General features: G+C 43.0%; 1 protein-coding gene across 2 annotated transcripts in view; it reads left to right on the forward strand.

Moving 5' to 3' along the window:
* Positions 1-447: 447 nt before the first annotated feature.
* Positions 448-27,183, forward strand: part of ADCY9 (adenylate cyclase 9) — a 143,696-nt gene continuing 116,960 nt past the window's right edge. For both annotated transcript variants that reach the window (XR_009559062.1, XM_030848577.2), the window contains exons 1-2: positions 448-590; positions 883-2,618. Coding sequence is in view for 1 of the 2 variants with exons in the window: in XM_030848577.2 (XP_030704437.1) it covers positions 926-2,618 (1,693 nt within the window). In the remaining variant the exon portion in view is untranslated. The remainder of the gene's footprint in view (positions 591-882; positions 2,619-27,183) is intronic.

Consider the following 27,183-nt stretch of genomic DNA (forward strand, 5'->3'; position numbering starts at 1 on the left):
AGCGGGAGGGGGAGAGGGAGGGGGCTGGAGATGGTGGCGGTGGCGTCGGCGGCGGCTCTTCCGACATGAGGCAGCGGCATCGAGGGGCTCGGCTGCGGCTGCGGCCGCGGCGGCATCTCTAGCTCGGGAGGCCGCCCCAGGCGTGGGCAGGCGGACGTCCCGGGAGCGGGCTCTGCGGCAGCGCCGCGGACGGGCCGCCGGCTGAGGGGCCCGCGCCCGCCGCGCCCTGCGCTCGGCGCCCGGCGGCTCCGGGGCGCGGGGTTGGCCCCGGAGGCCGGGAGGGGCGGTGCGGCCGGGTCAGGCCCCGCTAGACGAGCCGCGCCAACGGGGGCGGCCGCAGCGCCGCGGGATCCGCAAACTTGCGCCGGGCCTCGCAGCCCGCCCGCCGCCAGCGGAGCAGCAGAGCGCGAGGGCGCCGGGCGCGGGGCGGGGGCGGGGGTCCGGCCGCCGGCCTTGAAGCGGCCGAGGCGCCGCTCTGTGCGCAGCATGAGGGGCCCGCGGCCGCCGCCGGGAGAGCTGTGTTTGCGAGAGCGGCCCGCGGCGTGAGAGGGCTCGGCTGGACTTTCCCTCCGGAGCCGGCGGCGGAGCAGGCGAGTGCGCGCGTAGGAAACGCACCGCGGGCTCGGGCGGCGCTGGACGGGCGCGGGGGCGGCCGCCGCTCGGACCCCCGTGTGTTCCAGGTCCGGCCCCGGTGGCTGCGGTTGGCCTCGAGGGGGGACGGTGGAGTGGCGCTCAGACATTACCCGGTTGTTGTGAGCAGACGGTGCCTTTCCCAGTAGACCGCCGGGGCCCCCACTTAGGAAACCGGTAGAGCTCGTGGCCTTCAGGTGTGCGTACCTGCAGGAACAGATGCCAGTGTAACTCTGGTTGTCTCGCTGATAGGTTCCGGTGACCCCGGCCGGGAGGCTTCCGAGCGCTCGGCAACATGGCTTCCCCGCCCCACCAACAGCTGCTGCAGCACCACAGCACCGAGGTGAGTTGTGACTCCAGCGGAGACAGCAACAGCGTGAGGGTCAAAATCAACCCCAAGCAGCTGTCCTCCAACAGCCACCCGAAACACTGCAAGTACAGCATCTCCTCCAGCTGTAGCAGCTCCGGGGACTCAGGGGGCGTCCCCCGGAGAATGGGCGCCGGAGGCCGCCTGCGCAGGAAAAAGAAGCTGCCTCAGCTGTTCGAGAGGGCCTCCAGCCGGTGGTGGGACCCCAAATTCGACTCCATGAACCTGGAGGAGGCTTGCATGGAGCGCTGCTTCCCGCAGACCCAGCGCCGCTTCCGGTATGCGCTCTTCTACATTGGCTTCGCCTGCCTTCTCTGGAGCATCTATTTTGGGGTCCACATGAGATCCAAACTGACTATCATGGTAGCCCCTGCTCTGTGCTTCCTCGTGGTGTGTGTGGGCTTTTTTCTGTTTACCTTCACCAAGCTGTACGCCCGGCATTACGTGTGGACCTCGCTGGTTCTTACCCTCCTGGTGTTCGCCCTGACTCTGGCTTCCCAGTTTCAGGTTTTGACGCCCTTCTCAGGACGAGTTGACAGCTTCAATCATACTCGGGCAGCCAGGCCCACAGACACTTGCTTATCTCAAGTGGGGAGCTTTTCCATGTGCATTGAAGTGCTCTTTTTGCTCTACACCGTCATGCACTTACCTTTGTACTTGAGCTTGATTTTGGGAGTGGCCTATTCTGTTCTTTTTGAGACCTTTGGCTATCATTTCCAAGACAAAGGCTGCTTCCCCTCACCTGGAGCAGAGGCCCTGCACTGGGAGCTGCTGAGCCGAGCCCTGCTGCATGTCTGCATTCACGCCATTGGGATCCACCTGTTCATCATGTCCCAGGTGAGATCCAGGAGCACCTTCCTCAAGGTGGGCCAGTCAATTATGCATGGAAAGGATCTGGAAGTGGAAAAAGCGCTGAAAGAGAGGATGATTCATTCTGTGATGCCAAGAATCATAGCTGATGACTTGATGAAGCAGGGGGACGAGGAGAGCGAGAATTCTGTCAAAAGGCATGCCACCTCCAGCCCCAAGAACAGGAAGAAAAAGTCTTCCATACAGAAACCCCCTATTGCCTTCCGCCCATTCAAAATGCAGCAGATCGAAGAAGTCAGTATTTTATTCGCAGATATTGTGGGCTTCACCAAGATGAGTGCCAATAAGTCCGCCCATGCCCTGGTGGGGCTCCTCAATGATCTGTTCGGCCGCTTCGACCGGTTGTGCGAGGAGACCAAGTGTGAGAAAATCAGCACTCTGGGAGACTGCTACTATTGTGTGGCCGGGTGTCCCGAGCCTCGGGCCGACCATGCCTACTGCTGCATTGAAATGGGCTTGGGCATGATAAGGGCTATCGAGCAGTTCTGCCAAGAGAAGAAAGAGATGGTGAACATGCGCGTTGGGGTTCACACGGGGACTGTCTTGTGCGGCATCTTGGGCATGAGGAGGTTTAAATTCGACGTGTGGTCCAATGATGTGAACTTGGCCAATCTCATGGAGCAGCTGGGAGTGGCTGGCAAGGTTCACATTTCCGAGGCCACTGCAAAATACCTAGATGACCGGTACGAAATGGAAGATGGGAAGGTTACTGAACGCCTCGGCCAGAACGTTGTTGCTGACCAGTTGAAAGGTATGTGCATTTCTTTGCCTTGTCATCTCCTTCCCCAATCCCATTTGTGTTGGAAAAACAAAACAGTCTTTTTCCACTGTCAGCATCTGGAGGCAGATCAGTCGTTCTCGGACACCTTATCATGGGGGCATCTCAGGACCAGTGGGACTTTTCCCCCAGTGAGTGAGGTATCACAGATCTGTTCACACCCTGACAGTGCTGACATAGATGACACCTTTATTTGAAGGAAGGAGAACTTTGACAATATGTATCCTGCCAGTCGGCTGTTAATGTTTCTGAGATTCTGGGGCAGGTCTGATGAGTGTAAGGGGATTGGAGGCTTTCAGTGGTCAAAACTTTGAAACACCATAAGAAATTGCCTTTGTGATCCATTTGGTCACCCTGAAGCCCCATCAAAACGTTTTTCTATGCCTTTTTCCAAAAATGTGAAGAATAAAACTTTTCTCCTCTCTGGGCCTCACTTTGCTGGGATAAGGAAGTCGGCTCAGCACTGCAAGACCCTTGAGAATTAGATGAAATTATGTACCCCTAAGTGCACACTGCCTTTTGCCTAGATCTCTTTTTTTAAAATGTTTGCATTTTCAGCTTTCATTTATTTAACAATGCTTTCTTATCATGGTATTTGTCTTACCTTATAGACTGCAGCATTTTAGAATATTGAACTTCTCAGACCACCAGGTGATTTGAAAGTTTAGACCCCCTCCCCCAACCCCTCAGATGTGTCCCTGTCTTAAGCTCCTTACTGCTATTCTTTATGTTTTCACTGAGCTGCTTCTTTTATTTTATTTTTCTTTTATTTTCACTTAGGGCAAAAATCTTTGAGGTCTGGGAAATGATGTATAAGTAAGTGGGATCAAAAGTAAGAATTCTAAATAACATCCTCTCCCATCCTTTTTTAAAATTGTCCTTATATTTTACTAAAGTCTTCTGGATTGAGGGGAACATCTATTTTGGAAGTATGTAGAGAAAATAACATTAATTTTTAAAAAGCCAACATTTGTAAAGCTGTATTGTGTTTTGTGGTGCCCCCACGTTGCATAATTACACAGTGAAAAGCCCCAGGGAATGGAATCCTCAGAAGGAGAAGTAACAGCTTAAATCAGAGACAGGAGAAGTAATAGTGTAAATCAGCCCTGGTAAGTGATTGAGTTTGAGGGCCTGGGTAAATTGTCAGCCTTGACACAGTCCCGTGTGCTCAGTTGATATTTTCTTTCTCTGCTTGTGATCGGAGTTCCATGTCATTTACTTATCTATTATCTGGTGAGGGTGCTTTATTCTTATCCTAATTTTTCTTTATTCTGTTAATTTTGCCAACAGTTGAAGAATTTGTGGGTAGAGTAGAAATATATTTTCACTTCATAATTCTCTCTGCCTCAAGAGCTTGCAAGGCTACATTGATGAGGTCAGAAACTATACTTTGTAGTTCGCTTAAGAGATTCTGCTGTGACAAGTGTCTTCCTTTGCAGGAGGGTGTCTCTTGCTCTGGAATCTGGAGGTGCCAGTGGAGTGGGGTGCGGATGTAATCCCTGCTTGACATTTTGGCACCTTTGGGATCTGAGTGTCTCAGGCTCTGTCCTCAGGGGTTGTGGGACAGATTCCAGAGAATGGAGCAGCGCTGTACTACATTAGATTAAGTATGACAATGATAGCAGTTTTGTAAGTGGTGCTTTGAACAGTGTATTACTTGAATTTCAAAAATAAAAACAGATGTAATCATTAAGTATGTCTGGAAATTGCCAGGTCTTTGATTCTTTGGCAATACCCATTTTTGTTAATTTATGTGTAATTTTATTTTCAACTTACAGATCAAAGGTCTCAAAGACACGGACCAAAAAAAAAAAAAGAAAAGCCAGAATGAGTTTGTTGATTTTTAGGAAAAACTCACATAGTGTAAATTTCGTAAATTAACCTTTTCTTTAAATTTGTGTACACTGTATATTTATAAGGAAAAGTTTTAGCACTGGATGGGATATGGGGAAGGATAGAAGGCTTAGCTTAACCAGTGATTTTTTGGTATGATATTCTTTCCTTTAACAGTTTCCCTGAGACCATGATTTTTGCTTTATTCAGCACATTTTGAAAACCTCTGGACGGGACCCCAGTAATAGAGGATGTCTACACAACTTCCTGACCTTTTTTGAAACTGCACAGTTCAATTTTCCTGACATTGTACAAATCTGCTCAGTTGAGATGATAGCATAGTTTGTAGAAGACCCTTTTCATACAGAGGGCTAAGGTTATATACATAAGATTCCTTTTAGCCCATCTTTGGGTTTGTGGCAGATATTTTTCTCTACGCAGTGTTGGCAGTTTTGTCCTTTTGTCCCCTTTTCTGATCTTGGGGTTAAAAATAACCAGTAGAGGATTCTGTAGAAATGAATATCCATTGAATAAACTGGGGATTCCAGCACTAGCCTGGCAGTGTGAAAGGAAGCTGCCGCTCTGTAATTTGTCTGAACAGGCTTTGTGGGAAGTGGACTTTCATCATTTCTGCACATTCACTCACCCCGAGAACATCTTTGTTGTGCTTTCACGGCGCCTGGCCCCATAGACGCACAGGTGGAGTCGTGATGGTTTGTGACTTGGGGGAGCTCGAGGGTATAAACATCGTCGAGTCCAGAGGTGGGAATACAGTAGAGAGGTGCACGCACCTGGGGGGTCTTGAGGTCGAGCAGTGGCTTTCCAGTGGATAAAAGAAGGACATTCGGTGCAGAGGAGGAAGCGTGGGCAAAGGCTTGGGGTTACGTTTCTTGGTGGACTGGGCAGTTTAAGTAGTTCATCAGGACAAGGAAGACTGCGATTACCTGGGAAGGAGTTTGGATTCCATCCTGTAGGTAATGGGTAGCCACTGATGGGCTTTGAGCAGGAAGCTTAGGTGATCTGATTTGCAATTTGAGAAAGTTTACTCTTTCAGTTCTAGGGAATGTGAGTTGGTGATTAGTGAGCTGTTTCAGTAAATCCCAGGCAGAGGCAATAGTGGCTTAGACCAAGGTAACAGCAGTGGTAGTGGAGATGAGGGGATAGATGTGAGCAGCAGTAAGATCAGCTGGATTGGATTTATAACCGTATTTAAACAGATGACGGGGGCAGGCAAGGGGCTTGATTCTTTGAACCGGAAATGGCTTTTCAAGTTTCTGGAATTGACATGGGGACAGTTTGACATCAGTCATGGGTGAGAGGCCTTTGAAGTTTCTGTGGTGTGAATGGAAAATGCAGAATCAAGTTGTAGAATATGAAATAGGCCAGGAGCCCCTGGCTTGTCCATTCATTCATTCAACAGATAATTTATTTTGTTTTGGGCACATTTCTAGGTGCTGGGGATACAGCAGTGAACAAAACACCAAAATTTCTGCCCTCGTGGTGATTCTGTTCTAAAAGGATGATCAGACAATAAACAAGTAAAAGATAAAGTTTGTGTGTGAAATTTTAGAGAGGGTGCCCAATCACTTAGAGAGAAGGTTGAAAGAATTTTCAGCACAGGACTAGGATTTTGGAAATGATCCAGAAAGTGAGGGGCAATTATTATTAAAGATTAGGAAGAAATAGTCTGATTTGAGTGATGGGAAGAAGGATCCTTTCACACTATTTGGGACATACCACCGGGCCCATGAGGGTACTGGCTGTTCCGTTCTGTCTTGGGCCACAAGCAAAAAGGTGAGGAGTGTTGTCTAGAACTGTTAGTTTTTCCTTTCATAGGTAGAGAGTCACAAAGAAAGTGAAACTGTCAGAAAATACAGTCATATTTTCTCTTAAATACTAGGAAGATAAAATGAAGGTGCACAGTCATTCCAAATCGACACCAACACTCATGTATTTGTAGAAGGGAATGTCGAGGCTACTGCATTGTTAGGTGCAGAAACAAAACAAGACTTCCCCCCCAAACCAAGCTTTTAGCTCGGGGAAAGATCTGTTGATGTGCATTGGTAGAGATGGTTACCCACTGGCCACCTCAGTGACCGAGCCCTTCACCATGTGCTGATGGGTGGCACTTGGAAGAGTCCCTGTCTAGCCCCTGTCTGGGGCCACTCCTCAAACTGACAGTGGACAGACATACTTGGCGCTTCAGCTTTTGCCAGCAGCTGTCCCAAACTGGAAGTCTGGGCTCCCTGGTTCCCTGCCAGCTACAGCTAGGAACCCTGGCTACACACTAGTTTAGGGTGCAGTTTGCTTGCTCAAATGCACCCCTGGCTTCAACTGGTAGCTTGGATAGCTTGTAACCCTTGCCACGGTAGTGCTTGCCCACAGCTGACCGCTTGGTGTCCGCTCTTAAGTCATGTTGAAGAGAAACTCCCTGCTCACCTGCGTCCTTGCACGGACTCGCTTGTGCACGTCGAAACAGCCTCTCGAGTAGCAAGGGGCAGAGATAAGATGAAGCAGAAAATTTGGCTTGACATCTGGGATCGGAGACGACAAACAGCTGTGGAGTCGGTGCTCAGGCAGCCCCCGATGACTGTTTATTCAGGCTCCTTCAGACCAAATTATGTGGCTTCCAGAGGAGCACACAGCTGTTAATTCTTTTTTTTTTTTAATATTTATTGATTGATGGATGGATGGATGGATGGCTGTGCGCGGGCTTTCTCTGAGTTGCGGTGAGCGGGGGCTACTCTTCGTTGCGGTGTGCGCTTCTCCTTGTGGTGGCTTCTCTTGTTGCGGAGCACGGGCTCCAGGTGCGCAGGCTTCAGTAATTGTGGCTCAGGGGCTCTAGAGCGCAGGCTCAGTACTGTGGCACACAGGCTTAGTGCACCCGTGCTCCGCGGCATGTGGGATCTTCCCGGACCTGGGCTCGAATCCGTGTCCCCTGCATTAGCAGGCGGATTCTTAACCACTGCGCCACCAGGGAGGTACCCCCCCGCCCCAAGCTGTTAATCCTGAGGACCAGCTTTTGAGTAGAATTAGCCTTTGGCAAAGAAAGTTAAGGGAATGGTTCCCTGAATTTCAGGTGGAATGAAGCAGGGAGGATAATCTTTTCAGGTAGAATAACTAAGAAGGCAAAATTAAAAAGAAGCAAATAGAATAAGTAAAGAAATTTCGGGGTTCTCATTTACTAGCCAGCCTTCAAATAATAATTGTATTTCTACTTACTGGTTAGTGTCGCCTATGTACTTTGCTGTGGAATAATAATCTTGAAAAGAACACAGTGAATTTTCTATCGTGTGTGCACATGTGCTTAAATTTTCGTCTCTCTGTTGATTGGTGACTTAATTGGTATTTCTGTTTGGATTTCGATATTGTGAGAGTATAGTCATTCCACATACACACATAATAAATATTTACCATGTTAGCCATTTAGCCATTTTTAAGCCTGTCAGCTGGATTTTCTTAACTGCTTTGGCCTTCAGTCTGTTGCACTATGTTGAAGAATGTGTGGAAAATCTGGCTCTCAGAGATATATAATTGGAAAGTGGAGGAGCATTTTGATAGCTGTTTTAGACAATTGTGGATGTTTTTCTTTGATACTGTACCAACATCCAAGAAGTGGTAGTTTCTTAAGGGTTAGTTGCAATATGGAATCTGAAATCCTACTAATCAGTTTTTTCGTCTGCTATCAAAACCCCGTTGGATTTTTTTTTTTTTTTTTTTTTTTGCAGTACGCGGGCCTCTCACTGTTGTGGCCTCTCCCGTTGCGGAGCACAGGCTCCAGACGCGCAGGCTCAGCGGCCATGGCTCATGGGCCCAGCCGATCCGTGGCATGTGGGATCTTCCCAGACCGGGGCACGAACCCGTGTCCCCTGCATCGGCAGGTGGACTCTCAACCACTGCGCCACCAGGGAAGCCCCCGTTGGATTTTTAAACGAACCTTTCCCCGGGTGTGATTTTCTAACGTCATGTATTGGTCATTTGGAAAATTATGGTTTCTTGAGTTATGCAGATCTTCCAAATGTTGACAGAAGCGAAGTCTTTAAATATGGGGACGACGTCAGCTTCACAGTGGCAGATAAAAGCTTTCCAAAATTCTGGTTTTCACTTGAAAGTTTGAGTTTCATCCTTGGCAACAAATACTGTCAGTTGTTTTCCTTGAAGCGACAGACTCATTTCATTCATTTTTCAGGAACGGTCTGCCAGATACTCAAGTCTGAGTGACCATAGTCTGTCTGTGGGTCAAGTATAAACGATGTTCCATCAAAAAAGCAGCTAGTTCAGCTTGCAGCCCAAACAGGTGTGCAGATGCTTTTGGTGACAACCAATCACGTCAGTGCTCTGGGCGGTGCTGTTCCCATGTCATCCCACAGAACGTTAAAGGGACACACACTCAAGATTTAACACAATTATTCGATTTTACTGCTTCATCAGAGGACATTCTTAAGTGCAAATGACCGTTTTTTCCTTCTGCAAGTGTGTGGTGAGACAGAGCTCACTGATGACTAGCACAGTTTAGTCAGGCACCAGCAGTCTTAACCACCTTTGCTTTTGTACCATCAAGGCCAATGTCAACACTGAGAAAGGCAAATAATGTCTTAGTGTTATTATGAAAATAGTTTTGATCTCACAGATACCCTGTAGAAGTCTTAGGGACCCATGGGGGTCTGCACACCGCACTTTCAGAACTGCTTCCCTAAATGGTAAGATAGGAAGAGTGAGGGTTTTGTACCTACTCCTCAAACACACATTCTCATGTAGATGGGACAGTTCACACTGGAATTAGGATAGACGTGTGACATTTATTGTGGAAGTAGCAAGTGACTTCAGTTCATACATTTCCTTTTTCTCAAAAAAATCCTTTGTGATTCTGCCAGATCTCTGCTGCTGGTGTTGAGGGGTCAGGATGAAGACTGTCAACTTTGTTTTTTGATTTATTTTTGCCGGGCTCCCCCTTTGGCAGAATAGTATAGCGGTCCTGTGCGTGGGTTTTGGTTTCCCATACATTTGGATTCATTTCTCATTTCTGAACTGTGGAACCTTGGGCAAGCTAGGAATGATAGCTCCTCCGTCAGAGGCCTGTTGGGAGACTCAAACGAGATGATTATTCAAGTAAAGCACTTATTAGCATAGTGACTTGATTGCAACAGGCGTTCAATAAATAATAACCAACTCTTCTGCCTGGGGAGTCACGTTTTGTACTGCACTCAAGGGTGTTTCTTTTTTCCGGCACTCTGTTTGGTGCACATCTTGCATAACTGGGTACTGAAACCCAGAACACACCAGGGACTGTGATTGTGTCAGTTTCTCGAATGAAAAAGGGCAAGTGTCCAAAATACAGAACACCAATAACTTGCCCTAGTTAAACTGTAGCTGCCAGGTTTGGTAGCTTCTTTACTGAAAAACTCTAGGGAGTTTAGGCAGTATTGTTCTTGGGCTGCTTCTGGTCCCCAGAGCTTAGAGGTACTTAAGATGATGTGACCCTTGATAGTTGAGAAATTATGGGAAAATCTTTAGCTTTGGGACTCTGGAGATACTGGACGACGTTTACACCAGAGTAGTTAGTTATTCAGCTCTACTGTATTCTGCTGTAAACTCATTTATTTATTAAATAAGTATCAAGTGAGTTTCTACTATTTGTGAGGCCTGGACTAGGTTCTGGAGATAGAGCTCTGTGCCCTCTTAGACCCTACAGCCTAGAAGGGAAAGTAGACATTAATCAAATAATCACCTAAACAAATGCTCTATACAAAAAGGGCTGGAGATAGGGAGACTTACTATCTCCATTTTATAGGTGAGGGAACTGAAGCACAGAGAGGTTAAGTAACTTGCAATGGTCACACAGCTAGAAGAAGCTACTAAGTGGTGGAGCCAATATTTAATCCCAAAGGACTGTATTAGAAAACATTGGTCCCCGCTTCATAGAAATTGTTTTAAGGATTAAAAGAGAAAATAATATTAAGTACTTAGAAAAGTACTCGGCACATAGTAACTCTCCGTAGAGATTAGATTCACCAAATAGCGTTACTGAAAGTGGGGACAGTTTTCTTAGTAGCAGCAACAACAGAAAAAAACCTATACCTTTCTTCGTTCAGCTCTTTCCTGTTCAATGTTTTCAGGCACGTTGTTATCTCAGCCATTGTGAAATCTTAGGATCTTGGGGACTGTGTATGTTGAGAAGTTTGTGTACTATTTCCTTGATTCTTTCCCGTTATCCTCCAGGTTTCAGGCTGAGTTGGTTTCTTAACATTTTGTGAAGGTGACCAGTGGCTTTTTTCAAGAATCAATATAAACTCTTGGATTTTAGCTTCTTTGGTGTATTTCCCTCCATTACAGATATCATTTTTCTTTTTTTTGATGCTCAGATTGTCCTGTCTTGGGCCCTGAGAACCCTTTCCAGTTGGCCCCTGAATCCTTTTCATACAAACTGGCAGTGTTTGTACTCATCGAGTAACATTTTTATGGAGTAGAGAAATTATAGGCATTAAAATCTCATTAATTCTGTTTGTCTGGTATGTTTGTTTAGCGAGACTGAGGTAAGGTTTACCCTCTTTTTTGAAAAGAAAATTAACACTATATGCATGTTTGTATGAAGAAAGAGCACTGCTGAACAAATGGTTTGTGCTTTTTCAAGCTCCTCAGAAGCTTTAATTTACATTCTTACAATTGACAATTATAGAGCAATGCAGCATATCTGTCTCTGGTATCTTCCCACTAATGCCTGTTGAGGGACAGGTGCCTGTGAATGTTGGTAAATAAGGATAAAGAACAATAAAATGAAAGAAATGAAAGAAATCCTAGACCAAAATGTAGATCACTTGTTTGCAGACTGAAGTGTGCCCCCAGCCCGTCGAGCCCCATCCCCCAGGACAGCTGTGAAGGGTTCCAGGAGGCCCAACTTCAGGAATCCCCTTCACAGGAACCTTGTTCTGAATAGTGATTCCTGGAATGACTGCCCTGCCACTCTCCTTTCTGTCTTGTATAATGTGCATTTATTTGACTTACTTATTTTGTTTCTGATCTGTCTCCACCCCACTGGAATGTGTCTTGAGAGCAGGAATGTTTGCACATTTTATTTACTGCTGTATTCCTAGTGCCAGAAACATAGCTGGCATATAGCAGATGCTCAATATTTGTGACATGAATGAATGAATGAATAACCACAACCCAGACATTTACATGGAACAAACCAGAAAGGAGAGGGAAGGCAACAACTGGTTTTCCAGGAATAGTTGAGTGGTTAATTAAATAGAGGCTACTGGTAGGATCATTAAAGAACTTAGGGAAGGAGAGGGGAGAGTGCCCGGGAGTGTGAAATGGGCCCATGCGTGTGGGACAGTGGGCAGTCCCGGGCTCCCGGGCTCCTGAGTTCTTCGGGGAAGGCCGCCGGGCAGGAACTCAGAGGATTGAAAACCCAAGTGTTTATTTAGGGTTCAGGAAATATGGGGCTGAATGGCTTAGTTTACACAATCATTTTTAAGCTTTTTAAAACGGAGATTTCAGGAAGTATATTTATCTTTAATAATGCTCCTTACAATTCCTATTTGATTATAATTTATGCACATGGAAAGCCAGCATACCCTTTTTTCGGCAAAGCTCCAGCATAATCTTTGTGCATAATTTCCAGGATTTTTATGTAATGCTATTAAATTCTGTTCATTTTTTTTTCTCCCAAAGAAAAATGTGCTACTGAAATCAGCTTTTAGATATTTATATTTGTGTTTGAATTGTATGGGAAATATTAACTTTGGTTTTTTACCACGTAGTTTGTAGAGAGGAAGAAAACTCACATGCAGGTGATTTATATTCTTGTTTATGGATATCAACATACAATATCCCGTTAAGACTTTGACATTTTAAGTGAAAGAGACTATTGCGCATTGATTTAGTTCTGCCCTATTAAGTGTTAACGTCTCAAGTGTGGATTATACTGCATTCTGTAACTTCATAAACGAGTTCTTTTCCCCATGAGAAATGCTTCTTGTGGTCATTAATGTTAATTTTTGTTTTGTGAATGAGCTGTCTAAAACCAGGGAAGGGTGATGTTCTGAAAGAAAAGTACTTTTATAGAATTATTGTTTGAAAAAATAAATTTGTTCAGTAGATTAGCTTTTCATCTTGAGATGTTTTCTCCACTAACTAGTTAAACACTTTCGGGAAAATAATTTAATCTCTCTGTCTCAGTTTCTTCCTGTTTGTAAAACGTAAAGTTTGAACTAGATGCGCTTTAAATCCCCCACCCTTCTCTAAGAATAGCTGAGCTTCTGTGACTGGAACATAGTACGCGTTCTTCATATGAAAAACTGGTTTCTTCTTCATTCATTTGTTTAAACTGTGAACCCTTATTTAGATAAATTTAGCACATGGAAACTCAGATTTACCTAACCGCTAAATTGCGGGGCATGGTGAAATTCTTAATGTTCTAAAGGATTCTTTACTTCCTTTAAATATAAGTAAATAAGATGGAGTTATAGAAGTATAATTTACACATTTTTAAAATCACATTTGTTATATAAAGCCAGGGTATCATTAGAGGAAACCCATTTTATTTTGAAAGTTTGAGAACTACTTTTGAAATGGCTTGGAGAAAATGTGAAGTGATTAAATTAAAAAAATGTGCTTCAGTTTCTGTTTGAACATTACTTTGGAGAGAGGTTGGAAGGTTAGTTGCCAGTAAGATGAATTTCACTTGTGTTGGCAAGTTTTTCACTGGCAGGACAGAGCAAATACTGGATTAATAATGTTCTTACTGATTATTCCGTTAATAAAAGACTCACTTGCTCCTGACGGTGAGTTCCTGGATCTGCTGACTGTATAGTTAGTATGCCAGGGTCCTATGTATTTACTGTGTAGTTAGTGTGACTTTAGTAGCCCCCAAATTAATACACCTGGAAAGTGTCTAGCTTAGGCCTCTTAATTAGGAATTAGAGGTCACCAAATGATAAAAGGAAACCCTTGGATTTAATTGTAAAGGATTTATAAAAGAAATTGAATGGTTTTCTTATCCTTTCTTACAAATAGCGAAGCATAGCAAAGCAGCTCATGGAAAGTAATATAACATTTTCTGTGATTTGCATGGCTGGAGAAACAAAGTGAAAAGGAAAAACACTCTACTTTGTTCTGAAAGACAGCGTTGACTCTGGGTACATATGTCATCTGACCTGAGAGAGAATTTCACCTCAACAAAGGCCCAACTTGTGAAACTGTAGCTTCCCTCAGAGAAACTGTTATTCACAGCCCGTTGGAGTCATATGTTTTCTACCAGCTAAGGCGACTGACTCAGTGTGTCAGTAATTGCAGGAGGTTAAAAACTTTTGGAACACCATGCAAACAAAACATTTCAAAGGATTTTTCTGGTCTCTAACACACATTTCATAGTGACTTTCTCAGCTGGAATAACTTAATTAACTCTGTGTTCTTTCTGGCTCCTGAAAGAAATTGTGATTTATGAACACTTTCAGAGCTGATGATTCTAAGATAACAACTTTGTCCCTCTGCCATTTGAAGTTCAAATGCAAATGTTTGCTTTCATAGCTCTAGTCATGATGTTACTTTATTTAGTAGCTATTAAATTTCCAATTCCATATACTCCCCTGGAGGTGTTCCAGTTTGCACTAAGGTTTCTGTTTCTTTCAACAACATTGGTTATGGTGTGTGGAACTTTCCTGAACAAGGAATATGAACAAGGTTCTTAGGGTGGCTGATTTTAAGCTTTTCTTTTTTAAATAACAGCTCTTTTTGACATATAATTCACATACTGTACCAGTTAAAGTATGCAATTCAGTGATTTTTAGTATATTGACAGATGTGTGCACATCACCATAATCAATCTTAGAACATTTTTATCACCCCCAAATGAACCTCTGTACCCATTAGCACTCACTTCCCATTTCCACCTAAACCTCCCAGGCCCTGGCAACCACTAATCTACTTTCTGTCTCTGTGGATTTGCCTATTCTGGACGTTTCATACACATGAAATCATGCAATATGCAGCCTTTTGTGTCTGATTTCTTTCACTGAGCATATTGTTTTCAAGGTTACCTGTGTTGTAGCCTGTATCAGTACTTCATCCCTTTATTTGGTTGCATAATATTCCATTGTATGGATAGATCACATTTTGTTTATCCATTCATCAGTTGATGGAAAAGTGATTCTTTTTTCAAAATCAACAAACTGATTATTTGAAAATAAATTGAAATGATAAAAAATCTTTTATTATTTAATAATATAACTTGACTAAAATATGGCTATTTCATTTTCGCTAGTGTTTAGAAGTTTTCCTGAGAGACATGATTAAATGAGATTTAATACTGAATTGTCGTTTCACATAATCAGTTTAGTTTTTTTTTTTTAACAGCTGTTCTCTTTTCTAAGCTTGATCCATGTTGATTAAATATTAAATTCTCTGATCCCCTTCCTTTCTCCCAGCCAGTTCCTGAATAGACAGCTTTGGGAGTAGCATGTGGTTGACTTTGAAACCAGCCTCATTTGATATGTTGTTAGATATAAATATCAAATATAGTATTAATAAGTCTTTCTGGATTTGTCAAGTTTTCTGAAGAGCTCAGGATTTCCCCCTTTAGTCAATCAGATGTTTTCCTGGTTAAGCAGTTTAAACATTTGGTTCTGTGTTTCTGAAATGTATAAAACACTTTTTACCTTCATAAAAATGAAATATGCCAAATAAAATTTAATTTTCTTGTTGACTCAGTTATTTTTATTGCTTGTTATTTGGCTTTTATTGATATAGCAATTTGACTATAAAAATCGGACTTTTTGCTTTATTTTAAATAAACCAAGATTATTGTTTTTCCAGTTCTTATGTTTTTAAATACTTTTTCTGCTTGCTGTCTTGCTATCAGCTTATGTAGCTATCAGTGTATGCTTTCCTATAACAGGTTTGCTCCTGGTTTTCACTTTACTCCATAAAAAAAACCCCAAATAACCAAGCTCATTAACCTTGCAGATATAGTTTCATTAAAGAGACTAAGAGTTCCGTCTTTGTGCAAGTTTTTGGTTGTCAGCTATGTTCTGAATAAGTTGCTAGGTACTGAGTTCAGATGAGTAAGATGTTATGACAGTTATTTTTATTATATTTTTAAGGGGGAGGAGAAAGGGAAATTTGAATCAAATCTGTGTCTTAGTAAATGTAGCATGTTTTCCACAAGACTGAAGTAGGTTTCTTTTGAGTGTGTAGAGATAGAAAATGGGAATTATAGATTCTATAACTAATGATGAATTAATTAGAATTCATTAACAATTCATTCTATAACTCGTTGTATTATAAAGCTAAAACGTGAATGTTAAATTTGGGAAGTATTGATTGTTGTTGAAATTTACCAGAATTTTGGGAAAGTACTTTGCAGACTTCCCCAAGAACGATCTGGTAAGAATAGCTGATTGTATAGGAAGTGTGTGCGTTGGGCATCCTCTAATACCCTGCCAAGGAAGGAGAGGCCTTATTTCTTCCTCTTTGGTTTAAGCTGAAGGTGTGCATGGGTTTGCAGCCCCCAAATTTAGTCGTCCAGCCTTTAGTATGGTGCTAGTCTGTGGTTGCTGTTTGTTTTAGGAAGGTCTGTTCTTCCTGAAGGGCCTGGCCAGGTGCCAGGCGCCCAGTGCAGGCCCAGGCGACTCCGAAGTTATCTGATCTGTGCTCGCTCCTCACGCTGCAGGTTACATTCCTGTGTCTGTCAAGCCTATGGAGGCTTCGGCCTTCTGGTTTAGTAAGACTGTTCTCTGAGGTTAAAAATTAAGGTAGATTCAATTCTTAAGGGGATGGGTTGTCAATGTCTTAATTGTCTAGTAGTTAACATGTTAATAAACGCCATGTGTGCATCATTTTTCTCTTTAGGAAAGCGTGTCGCCTAACCTGAGGGGTTCTGGTTCTGATCAAATGGGATGGGGCATGTAAGAGTGCCTGGTGCGTGGTAGGTGTTTAGCGGATGTTGGTTTTCAGCCTGCCCCCTCCCCCCAACCTGTTTCTCAAGTGTTGAAACCCATGCAATGGATGGTACCCGCCCTCCCCAGCAGCTGTGAGAAAGCGGTGGTGGGGGGGCACAGCGGGAGTGGGTGCTCTAGTGTCAGGTCCCCACCACTGAGAGTCAAGGAGGGAGTCAGATGCAGGCTTCCCTCCTATCCAGACAACTCACCTTTCGTCTTTGGTGCTCACCTGCCCTTTGCATGTGCTTCTCCCCCTGCCGTGAGCTCCAGGCACAGGGGGATCGGGATGGGGATTGTGATAAGGGAGACTGTAAAACCAGATACATGAGAAGCTGGACACAGTGTTTCACAGCACTGGGGCTGCGCAGAAAAATAGAGCAGGGTGAGGACGTAGTCACTGCTGTTCATGATTTTGTGTCTGGTGGAAGGAAGGTGCATTCATCTCTCTGAAGAGATGTTAATAAATTTTATGGCTGATTTATGACTGTGAACGCAGCACTTGAATTCCCGCTTCCCCCCTTTTACAGATAAAGAAAAATGTATTTTCATGTGTCAGGTGCTCAGTTCATACTTCTCCACGGGGCATCCTGAGCTGCTCGCCCAGCGTCTGGGATCAGGGGTCAACATTTCTTAACGATAGTCTTTGTAAGACTGTCATGGAAAGTCCTTGGGTAGGGACTTAGGATTGATCTGAACCTGACTGGCTCCCAGTCTAAACTACAGGCCTGGTGATGCTGCCCTAATTGCTTTTATAAACTGACACTGGGCTTCTCCTACCACATGGAGAACTTTTTAAGGGCTCTGCTCTGCCACCCACCTCCTTGCTGTAATCCAACACTTTCCTGATGTTCTGTTCACTTTTTAAAAAATTGATGTGAAATTCACATTACATAAAATTAACCATTTTAAAGTTACCAATTCATTGGCATTTAGTACATTCACAGTGTTGTACAGCCTCTAATTCCAGCACATTTTCATGGCCCCAGATGAAAACCCCATATCTGTTAAGCAGTCTCTCCCCATTCCTCCTTCTTCCCAGCACCTGACAATCACTAATCTACTCTCCGTCTCCATGCATTTGCCTACGCTGGATATTTCGTGTGAATAGATCATATGGGACCTTTTGTGTCTGGCTTCTTTCACTTAGCATAATATTTTCAAGGTTCATCCATGTTGTAGCATGTATTGGAACTTCATTTCTTTTTATGGCTGAATACTACTCCATTGTGTGGATGGACCACATTTTGTTTATCCATTCGTCTGCTCGTGGATATTTAAGCTATTTCCACCTTTTGACTATTGTGAATAGTGCTGCTGTGAACCTTCTTTTTTTTTTTTTTTTTTGAGTACATGTTTTCAGTTGTTTGGGGTATATGCCTAGGAGTGGAATTGCTGGGTCATAGAGTAACTCTATATTTAACTTTTGGACGAACCTCTGCCACTTTTTAAAATGAGAAACTTGTAAGAAGGACCCTGTTGTTAGTCACATCTGGCAATCAGATGTTTCAGCAAATGTCCTCTCAGTTGAGAGCCAAGCTCATAATAGGTAGCTATGAATGATGTATCCTGATTGAAATAATGACTTTGTTCCCTGTAAGTTGGAGTGGTATTACGATTAGGAAAAGAACTATCATGTAGATATAACATGTTTAGAGACCTTTTCTTTTTGATAAACATATGGGTTTTGGCTGTCCCCTCTGGGCTGGCATTGGATTTGGCAACTTTGGAATTGTATGTTAGATAAACAGTTGTTATCTAGGGCAAGCTTTAAAAAAGTGCTAATTAAATATTGACCAAAAAAAAAAAAAAAAAAAAGCCCCGAGCAGCTCTAGGAACTTTCTTGTTCAAATGAATCCAAACTGTCTAAATACAGTGTGGTAAAATTAGGCTTCCCCTCTGGTTTCCGTGGGGCTAGTGAGCCGGGGGCCTCCCATGCCGTCCGGACACTCTCCACTTGTTAACTGTCCTTCGAGCACAGGGATGTGGGATACTATCCATGGCTAGCAGTGTTCCCACGGTGCAACCTTAATATAGAACGTTTTTCTAAAAAAACATTGGCTACCGACAGTGCTCAGCTCCCAAACAAGGTCATTGGTTCATAGTTCATTTTTATTTGTTTTTATGTAGTTAAAACAAGAAGAAGTATGTGAACATGTCAGCGATATTAACTGTCAGTACTGTTCAGGGTAGAAGAGGAGAAAAGTGAGTCTCTAATCAGAAAACTACTCTTCCTCCTTTGGGGCAAAGGAAGAGGCAGGGTCCCTCTGTGGCGACGAAGATGATGGTGGAGGCCGTGTGCTGAGAAGGTAGAGTGGGTGGGATGCTCCAGTGCCACCTCAGCCCCCACTCTGGGGAGTGGTGTCGCCCGCCCCCCACCCAAGGTGTGTTTATTGGTCCCCCTGAGAAGTTGCCCTTGTGGGCAGCTTGGAACGCCCTGTAGGGCAGCTGGGTTACAATGCCTATGAGTGGATGAGCCCACACTGTGAGGCAGCCCTCGGGCCCACGGGGTTGCAGCAGATGTCATTTGCCTTCTGCTAGGATATTCTTCGAGCCTGTGGGTGGGGAGGTAAAGCTGCAGGTAAGTGGGGGCACCTCCTCCAGGGCACAGAGGGAGTGTGTAGCCTGTGTCAGGATCCCGCCAGGGAGGAACCATCCTTGAAAGCGCCTGTTACTCTGCTGCTGGGCTACATTTTGCTTTTTCTTTTTTAAGCCACATTTGTTCACATTCATTCATTAAACAAAGTTTTTGAGGGCCTGGTAGGGATTGAGGATACGAGGACGAATAAACCGTGGTCCTTGTCTCGAAACTCCCCCAGACTACACCCATCGTGCTGGTGGGGTGTGAGGTGGAGCCCCCTGCCGGGGCGGGAGCAGCCTGGCGGCTCCTCAGAAGGTCAAACAGCGTTACCATGTGACCCAGCAGTCCACTCCAGGTGTGCACCCAGAAAACCAGAAAACGTTATTCGTCGTAACAGCCACAAGGTGGAAACAATTCAGATGTCCATCCAGTGCTGAACAGATAAACAAATGTGGTCTGTCGTTAGATGGAATACTGTTCAGCCATAAAAAGGAATGAAGCCCTGACACACACTACCATGTGGATGAAGCTCCCAAACATCCTGCTCAGTGAAAGAAGCCAGACACAAAAGGCTGCATATTAAAGGATATCAAGTGTCCAGAACAGGCAAATGCATAGAAACAGAAAATAAATTAGTGGTTGCCTCAGGCTGGGGGAATTGAAGGGAAAAGGAGGGTGACTGCTTATGGGTATGGGGTTTCTTTTTGAGGCAGTGAAAATGTTCTGAAATTGATTGTGGTGATGGTTGTACAACTCTGTGAATATACTAAATATCACTGAATTGTATATTATAAATGGATGAATTGTATGGTATGTGAATCGTATCTCAAAAAAGCTGTTATAGAAAACACAGAAACCTCGAAGACTAACATTAACTAACACTGACAATTAATTGGAATGTATCGTAGTACAAGGCAGTGCGATTGGAGATTGAGATTTCGTAGTTTGTCTCTGCAGGGCAGAGGGGGATGCGGTGGATGGTGCTGCTGCAGCCTCTTGGGAGAGATAGAAGTCAGACATTCAGAATCTTCATTTCCATTGGTGTTCAGAGTTGTACAAGTTTAGGAGGACTGATTCATGCTAATCATGAGACTGATATACAAGCTAGGTGCCAATGTATTACTTTACATTGGGGAATATAGTGTATTTTTCTGCGGGTAGAATATTCATATCTACTGCCCAGGGCATTTTCTTCACGAAATCAAAATATGTGGGGGGCCTAGTTAATAGGAACAAGATTGCTAAGAAGTGTAGAATAGAGTGAAGGATCTTAAAGCATGTGATGCTTTATTTAGCCATGGGGAGATCACAGTGAGTACATCTTCCAGGGCCTGGAACACTTATGTCCACTAGATTGAGTGCCTTCCCTGAACTGTGTGAAATGCTGCCAGAGCTCTTACCGTGTGTTTTCCTTAAAGAAGAGATGTCGGGGAGTTCCCTGGTTTCCTAGTGGTTAGGGTTCTGGGCTTTCACTGCTGTGGCCTGGGTTCAGTCCCTGGTCAGGGAACTGAGATCCTGCAAGCCGTGCAGCACAGCCAAAAAAAAAAAAAAAAAAAAAAAAGAAAAAGGGAAAAAAACCCACAGGAGATGTTGTAAAATAAAACAAAGCTTCACCATAAAATAGAAAACTCCTCACTTCATAAGGGATGTAAACATATGTAGAAATGCTTACAAATAAAGCCAAGGTAGTTTCAAATTAGTAGTGTGTGAGTTAATGAAGACCTAACTAAAAGTAGCTAAAAATAAAAGAATTTCTTATCTCATATAACAAGAAGTGTGGCAGTTCCAGGTTTTTAAGTCAGAGGTTTGATGACATTTTCAAGGACCCAGGTGCTGTCTGTCTTTGCTCTCTGCCATCCCTGCTGTGTGGGAGATGTCTTTTCTTGTGGCACAAGGTGTCTGTAGACATTCCAGGTGACATGACATCCAGTAAAGAAGAGGGCCTTTCCTTCACATGCATGTCTTATTAGTAATGAAACTTTTCCTAGACATCCCCAAGCAGACCTCCCTCAGGTCCCTTTGGCCAGGGCAGGACCATGTCCATGCTCTCACCAGTCACCAGTAAGGGGAGTGAGGCCCTGTTGGCTTGGTCTTACTTTGCTCCATCCATCAACTGGGGCCAGGTGGGGGTGGGGTCTCTTTCTGGAACAGGTGAAAGGGAGATCCCCCAAAGAGTATCAGGCTTCTGCTGTCAAGGATGGTTTGAGGTGGGGGCATAAAGAAAGAAAATGGCCCTTAAGGATGCAAAGCATTAAGCCTGTGACTTTAATGAAAACATGCAGTGTTTTTGTTTTTGTTTTTTTTTGGCTGAGTTGGGTCCTTGTTGCTGCGTGTGGGCTTTCTCTAGTTGCGGTGAGCGGGGGCTACTCTTCGTTGTGGTGCGCGGACTTCTCATTGTGGTGGTTTCTTTTGTGGGGCACGGGCTCTAGGCGCGCAGGCTTCAGTAGTTGTAGCATGCGGGCTCAGTAGTTGTGGCGCACAGGCTTAGTTGCACTGTGGCATGTGGGATCTTCCCGGACCAGGGATCGAACCCATGTCCCCTGCATTGGCAGGCAGATTCTTAACCACTGTGCCACCAGGGAAGTCCCCATGCAGTGTTTTTAAAATGAAAATTTAGGTGCTTGTTCTTAGGAGAAATTGTGAAACTGGATTATGCAACCAACTCAGACTTTGCATTTCTACTGTTCATTTCCCCGAGATGGCTCCAGTCCCTTAGACCAGGCACAACTGTTTTTTCTGCCTTGAGCCTGCACCCTTACTGGTTGAGTTTTCTCAGAGCAGGGCCTCTCTGCACTCCTCCCCTCTCCTCAGCCCCCAGAGTGGAAGGACTCCCCGCCTCCCCACTCTGCTGGCCCCTTGCAGCAGCTTTTACCTGCTTGCCCCTGCAGACACAACCGCTCTCCGCCCCAGCTGGTCGGGGGCTCACCTCAGGTGCTCCGGTGTTGACCCTGTGGGTGTGAATGAATGAAAGGAAGACGTTCAGACTTGATGTGGTGAGAGGTAAAGCACTCTTGAAGGTTTTGAGCGGTGCTGTGAGTGTCAAGATGAATGTGGGTTTAATGTGTAAGAGATATATTCCTTAATAGTCACCTGCTAAGTGTCTTAGATTTCACCTTTGTGTCTTTTTAAAAAAACCTTATAACAAACATATTTCTTAAACTTTCATCGGGAGCTCTGGAAAGTATTGGTTGTTCTGTAGGGATGATGAAGTGTCTAGAGCGAAGCCAGCTCTCCTGGAGTTGGGGAGCACTCCTCTCCTGGGGTTGGGGAACACTCCCGATCCCAAGGGTGGCAGTAGGAGGAGGCGGAGATGGTTTCACGGTGTGCTGTGAGCTGTTTACAACCTTTTCTTTAATGTTAAGTGAATAGTGTTCTCAAATCCTCTGTAATTACTGGTTCTAATTCATATACCATGAGAAAAAAAAAATGTGAAGTGCCAGCGGCTCCTGAAATATAAACATGCAGTGAAAGTATTTTCCCTTCCTGAGCCTCCTGTCCCTGCCCCGGGATGTTCCGTCGACATACATTAGCACGCCTGTCTTCCTTTTCCATAAAGCACAGACCTATAAATATTTCTCAGTTTAAAAATAATGTTTTCCCTACCATGAGTCAAGGTTCAGTTCTCGTCTATCTAATTTTAGTTCCTTGTTTTTATGAACTTTCAAATGCTTTCCTTAACCAGAAAGTAGGAAAAAAGCACACACAGAGATGAAGGAAACTCCTTGCTACATCTCCCTGTAGCATAGGCATTTCTGTGTAAGGTTTGCTTTTTTGTTGGACAGGTTATAGAAAAACAAAATTGTAAACTTAGGAGTTTAGAGAAGATGTGGGGAAGAGTGCTGCTGGCCATTTGTTTCTACATGGAATGTTTTTAGAGAGTAATGTTTCAGACCTATAGAGTGCTAACGTGGTTCTGGAAAGTCTATTTTTTTTTTTTTGCCTCTATTAAACTAATGTTATTTGAAAAAGGAATGAAAAGATAAAAACAAATAATTATATAAAACCTGTTACCTTAAGTGGCCTCTTTTTGTAAGACTGTAACTCCTTCACATCCTTAGATACAAGCAGTAATTTCTTTCTTGGTTAAAATTGATGTCACCCAATTTGTGTTTTCAACTTCTGTTGCTATTTTATGTAGATTTCCCGTGTGTCTGTTTAATTCACATATTCTTATTTGTAAGGAGGATGTAATGTTCCTTGGAACAAATGACCATGGTTCGTTTAACCATGTCCTTCCTGAGCTTTTAGATTGTTTCATGTTTTTTCTTTCTCCTGTAAATATTGCATCTTTAAGGAATTGTGTGACTTTTGAAGCCTTACATTTAGACAGATGACGAGGTGGGTGGATTTTTATGTATAGAAAAGACAAATATATTTTTATATATTTTTTATAATAAAAGTGAAACATGTTTGTGGTCTAACTTTCAGAAAAAACAGATGAGCAAACAAAAGATAAAAAATGCTTACCACCCAGAGATAACCACTGTGAACATCCCGATATAAGGCTTTTAGACTTCTTCAGTGCAATACCAATAATTATCTTTTAACAAAATGGTGTCATAGTAAACATGTTGTTTTATAACTTCCTTCTTCATGTTAATCTGTATATACATCTATATCATCATTTTAAATGACTGTAAACTTTTATCATAGGGATGTACCATAACTTATTCAGGAAATCTCCCTTGTTGGAAATTCAGATTGTTTCCAGTTTTGTATTATTATATATCATGATGCTAAGATGTGCATTTTCCAGACATCCCTCAAATCAGGATGCATCACAGAATTTAAGATATGTCATAGTTTAATTGACAGTCCTGTCTTTTATTTCACAATAGACCAAAACATAACGATGCATCTTACAATTGGCATCTTAGATTTGATGAAATACAGTATTGTAAACTATAATAATGTGACAGACATCTTTATTGGCCATTGTCTTTGCCCACGTGAATTACTAGTGAGGCCAAACCCTTTTTTCATATGTGAATTGCTCTCTTGTATGTCTTCTTTTATGAGTTGCCTGTGAATTGAGGTATTTGTCTTTTCCATATTAATTTGAGAAAATCTATTTATTTATATGAGTATCTTAGATTTTTGTCTTCCATATGCGTTGTAAAAATTTCCCCCAGTTTATAACTTGCCTTTCCGTCATGATGTTTTTTGACATGTGCAAATTTAAATTTTTATGTAAGCATGGCTGTCATTCTTTTCTTTTATGGTTTCTGCCTTTGGTGACATGATTAGAAAAGCCTTCCCCACTCCAGGATTATATCCTAATGCTTTTGCATTTTTTCTTTTTTTATAGTGATATCTTTAAACTGTCTAACATTTATTTGAATGTGGGGCATGGGTGGTCCAAGTGGCTAGACAGTTACTTTATACCATTTATTGATGTGTATGGTTTATGAATTATATAGCATATTGATGCATACCATTTATGACTGTGTAGAATTCTGATTCATATGTGAGTCTGTTCTTGCAGGTCTTTTTGTCTTTCTGTTTTTATGCATTTGTTCTTCGAGATCAAAGTTAGATTTGTTGTTTTCTTACAAACTCCCTTTGGCATCTTGACTCAAGTTCTTTCAGGTTACAGATCAATTCGACATCTTCACAATTTTGGGTCTTCTCATCCAGCCAGCTGGTGTACACAGGGTATCTCTCCATTTATACAAGCCCGTTTTATGTTGCTCAGTAAAGTTTTGTAGCTTTTCGTGAGCTTTTACATACTTCTTAAGGTGTACTGTTTTTCATTGCTACTATGGCTAGGGTCTTTTTCCATTATGTTTTCTAGCTAGTTACTGTTGGTATACAGGAAAGTTGCCCATTTTTATAACATGCATAACAATGAAACCCACCCATTTTAAAGGCACAGTTCAATGAGTTTTAACAAATGTTTGCAGTGTGTAAGCACTACCCCACTTCATGTCGTGCATTTCCATCACCCCCCAAAGTTCCCTCATGCCCACCCCTGCAGTCAATCCCTCCTCTGTTCCCAGCTCAGGGGGACCACTGATCTATTTTCTGTCACTATAGTTTTGCCTTTTGCAGAATGTCATAGAAATGGAATCACACAGTATGTGGCCCTTGCTGACTAGTTTCTTTTGCTTAGAATAATGCTTTTAAGATTCATCCATGTTGTTGCGTGAATCTGTAAACTTGTTCCTTTTTATTGCTAAGTAGTATTCCTTGTATGGCTGGATCTACCACAATTAAAAAACCCCACCAGTTGATGAGTTTGGGTTGTTTCCAGTTAGTGGCTATGATGAGTTAAAACTGCTATGAACATTCACAGGTCTTTTGTGGACACATAATTCTATTTCTCTTGGTTAAATACATAGGAGTTGAATTGCTGGGTTGTATGGTGAGTGTGTGTTTAACTTCATATGAAACTATAAAGTGACAAAGTTATTTTTCTGTGTAACTGGCCACTTAATTGAATGCTTATTTGTTCTGGTGTTTAAAAATCAGATAGTCTCAGATTTTCTTGGTAGAAGGTCATATAAATTTAAAACCCCTTCCTTTTCAGTCTTTATATCTCCTTTCTGTGTACTGAACTGGCATGTACAGGCCCCACATGTGCCTTTTCTCTGCTTAGAGTTACAGTAACATAGGACTCTGGTGTGTGTGTGTGTGTGTGTGTGTGTGTGTGTGTGTGTGTGTGTGTGTGTGTGTGTGTGTGTGTGTGTGTCTGTGTGTGTGTGTGTCTGTGTGTGTGTGTGTCTGTGTGTGTGTTTTCCCTCCCTAAGAAAAGAAAGGGTGATGTAAAGTGCAGGAAATAATCATAATAAAGGAAATGCTGACCTATTTAAGTGCTCATTGCCACCAAACTGGCCATTTAATTTCTTTCTTTTTTTTTTTTACATCTTTATTGGAGTATAATTGCTTTACAATGGTGTGTTAGTTTCTGCTTTATAACAAAGTGAATCAGTTATACATATACATATGTTCCCATATCTCTTCCCTCTTGCGTCTCCCTCCCTCCCACCCTCCCTATCCCACTCCTCTAGATGGTCACAAAGCACCGAGCTGATCTCCCTGTGCTATGCGGCTGCTTCCCACTAGCTATCTATTTTACGTTTGGTAGTGTATATATATCCATGCCACTCTTTCACTTTGTCACAGCTTACCCTTCCCCCTCCCCATATCCTCAAGTCCATTCTCTAGTAGGTCTGTGTCTTTATTCCTGTCTTACTCCTAGGTTCTTCATGACATTTTTTTTTCTTAAATTCCATATATATGTGTTAGCATACGGTATTTGTCTTTGTCTTTCTGACTTACTTCACTCTGTATGACAGACTCTAGGTCCATCCACCTCATTACAAATAGCTCAATTTCGTTTCTTTTTATGGCTGAGTAATACTCCATTGTGTATATGTGCCACATCTTTATCCATTCATGCGATGATGGATACTTAGGTTGTTTCCATCTCCTGGCTATTGTAAATAGAGCTGCAGTGAACATTTTGGTACATGACTCTTTTTGAATTATGGTTTTATCAGAGTATATGCCCAGTAGTGGGATTGCTGGGTCATATAGTAGTTCTATTTGTAGTTTTTTAAGGAACCTCCATACTGTTCTCCATAGTGGCTGTACCAATTCACATTCCCACCAGCAGTGCAAAAGTGTTCCCTTTTCTCCACACCCTCTCCAGCATGTATTGTTTCTAGATTTTTTGGTGATGGCCATTCTGACTGGTGTGAGATGATATCTCATTGTAGTTTTGATTTGCATTTCTCTAATGATTAGTGATGTTGAGCATTCTTTCATGTGTTTGTTGGCAGTCTGTATATCTTCTTTGGAGAAATGTCTATTTAGGTCTTCTGTGCATTTTTGGATTGGGTTGTTTGTTTTTTTGTTATTGAGCTGCATGAGCTGCTTATAAATTTTGGAGATTCATCCTTTGTCAGTTGCTTCATTTGCAAATATTTTCTCCCATTCTGAGGGTTGTCTTTTGGTCTTGTTTATGGTTTCCTTTGCTGTGCAAAAGCTTTGAAGTTTCATTAGGTCCCATTTGTTTATTTTTGTTTTTATTTCCATTTCTCTAGGAGGTGGGTCAAAAAGGATCTTGCTGTGATTTATGTCATAGAGTGTCCTGCCTATGTTTTCCTCTAAGAGTTTTATAGTGTCTGACCTTACATTTAAGTCTTTGATCCATTTTGAGCTTATTTTTGTGTATGGTGTTAGG

Source organism: Globicephala melas, chromosome 15 (assembly GCF_963455315.2).
Source record: "Globicephala melas chromosome 15, mGloMel1.2, whole genome shotgun sequence".
In the NCBI taxonomy this organism is placed as follows: domain Eukaryota; kingdom Metazoa; phylum Chordata; class Mammalia; order Artiodactyla; family Delphinidae; genus Globicephala; species Globicephala melas.